Raw genomic sequence first — 1,721 nt, 5'->3', positions numbered from 1 at the left:
TGGCCAGCACCCGCCGCGGCCGCAGTCGCCGCTGCCCCCGGCACACCCGGCCCTGCCCGCGGTGCAGCCCCATCCCCAGAGCCTCTCGCAGCCGCTCTCCGCCTACAACAGCAGCAGCTTGAGCCTCAACAGCTTAAGGTAGGTGCATGGAGAGGGGTCTGGGATGCTGGACTGAGCCTGGGGGGGAGCTGGATAAAGGAGAGGAGTGACAGCCCAGCCCAGCCCATCCCTGGGAAATGAAGGGCAGTTGGTGCATTTAACCTCGATTCCTCCCATGAGGTGAGCCAGGATCACTCTCTCTGTGACCCAGCAATCCCATAAACTCTTGGGTATTTTACGTTCATTTGCTTTGGATTTTCCTGCCTGCCATACTTGGGTTTTTGGGGGGATTTTACACAGTATAGATCAGGGGAAGAGAAGCCCAGTTCCTGCAGGTTGGGCTGCTCTCTGAAGGCTGACTGTTTTTCCCTCCCATCCCTGTAAATATCTGATTTCTCCAAGCGCTGCCATGGCCCAGGGCAAGGAGCCCAGGAGCCCCTCGAGCAAGGTCCAGCTGGTGACAGCCCAGCACCAGCGGTCACACACCAGGCACCTCACAGCTCCATGTTTTCCTGCTCTGCTGACACCTTGCAGGCTTCCATGTTTTTCTCTCACCTGGCCACGGTGAGATCAGCCTCACCTTTCATATGGGGATAACAAAGATGAGCAGTGAGATTAAACACCGTGTGCCCAGGAACCCATGATGTCCCTCTGAGTCAGGGACCTCAGGCTTCCCCTACTCTGAGTTCCCAGCAGGCAGATGTGGCCTTCAGGACCTAGGGAAGCAGCACTGTGGTTGCTTCATGGTTTGACAAAAGACTGGGAGGTGTTTAAGACCTGGATTTATTTTTAACCAAGCTGGTATTGCTTGTCTTTAAAAATCACTGCAATAGAAGTGTGTCATTACTTGAAATAAAGACAAGGAGAATTAAGCCTTCCATGAATGTATTTTAAATACTCATTAGTAGGAAATGAAACCTGAAAAATTGCCACCAGTGTAATCACAAATACTTCTTTTGCTGACTCATCTCATTTTATTCTGAGGGTAGAGAGAGGCATTACCTGTACAATAATCACAAATCTGTTGTTGCCTTCTCAACTTCATTTCACATTTTCTGCAGTCTTTCATCTCAGTAATTCATAGCAAAAAAAAACCAAACCAAAAACCTAAACTTCTATTAATGCAGTGATTTTGAGCTTCATTTGCCTGAAAATGTGAACCAGGAGCAGTCATGTAGAAAGGACCTGATAATTAAGTAATGAATGCACAGGGCTGATTACTCCTTTGTGTGTCACCCCTGTGCTGTTGTGGGACATTACCAACCTCTTGCAGCACGGGAGAACACGGCTCAGGTGTGCAGGGAGCACAGGAGTAAAAGATACCAGAGCAGGGGCAGCTCAGGTGTGCAGGGAGCACAGGAAGTCACAGGTACCAGAGCAGGGGCAGCTCAGGTGTTTGGAGTAAGGGGTATCCCAGTAGTAGGACTGGAAATGGTAGCTCGGATTTGTAACACGAGTTACACCCGCGCTGTGTTTGATGTGCGGGGCTGCTGGGGTTGTGTATGTGTGTGTGTGTGTGTGATGTGAGGGGCTGCTGGGGTTGTGTATGTGTGTGTGCTGGAGCTTTTCTCTCTCCCCACGACCCCTGATGGCTTCTCCTCTCGTTAACAGCAGCAGCAGGA

General features: G+C 50.8%; 1 protein-coding gene across 1 annotated transcript in view; it reads left to right on the top strand.

Moving 5' to 3' along the window:
- AUTS2 (autism susceptibility candidate 2) overlaps positions 1-1,721 on the top strand; it is a gene marked incomplete at its 5' end in the record, with an annotated part of 567,626 nt that overhangs the window by 540,715 nt on the left and 25,190 nt on the right. The window contains 2 exons of the mRNA XM_017735278.1: positions 8-138; positions 1,711-1,715. Coding sequence (XP_017590767.1) covers positions 8-138; positions 1,711-1,715 — 136 coding nt within the window. The remainder of the gene's footprint in view (positions 1-7; positions 139-1,710; positions 1,716-1,721) is intronic.

This window comes from Corvus brachyrhynchos, unplaced genomic scaffold, assembly GCF_000691975.1.
Source record: "Corvus brachyrhynchos isolate BGI_N302 unplaced genomic scaffold, ASM69197v1 scaffold15, whole genome shotgun sequence".
Lineage (NCBI taxonomy): Eukaryota > Metazoa > Chordata > Aves > Passeriformes > Corvidae > Corvus > Corvus brachyrhynchos.
The sequence above is the reverse complement of the archived record's forward strand: the minus strand, read 5'-3'. Positions and strand labels throughout refer to the sequence as shown.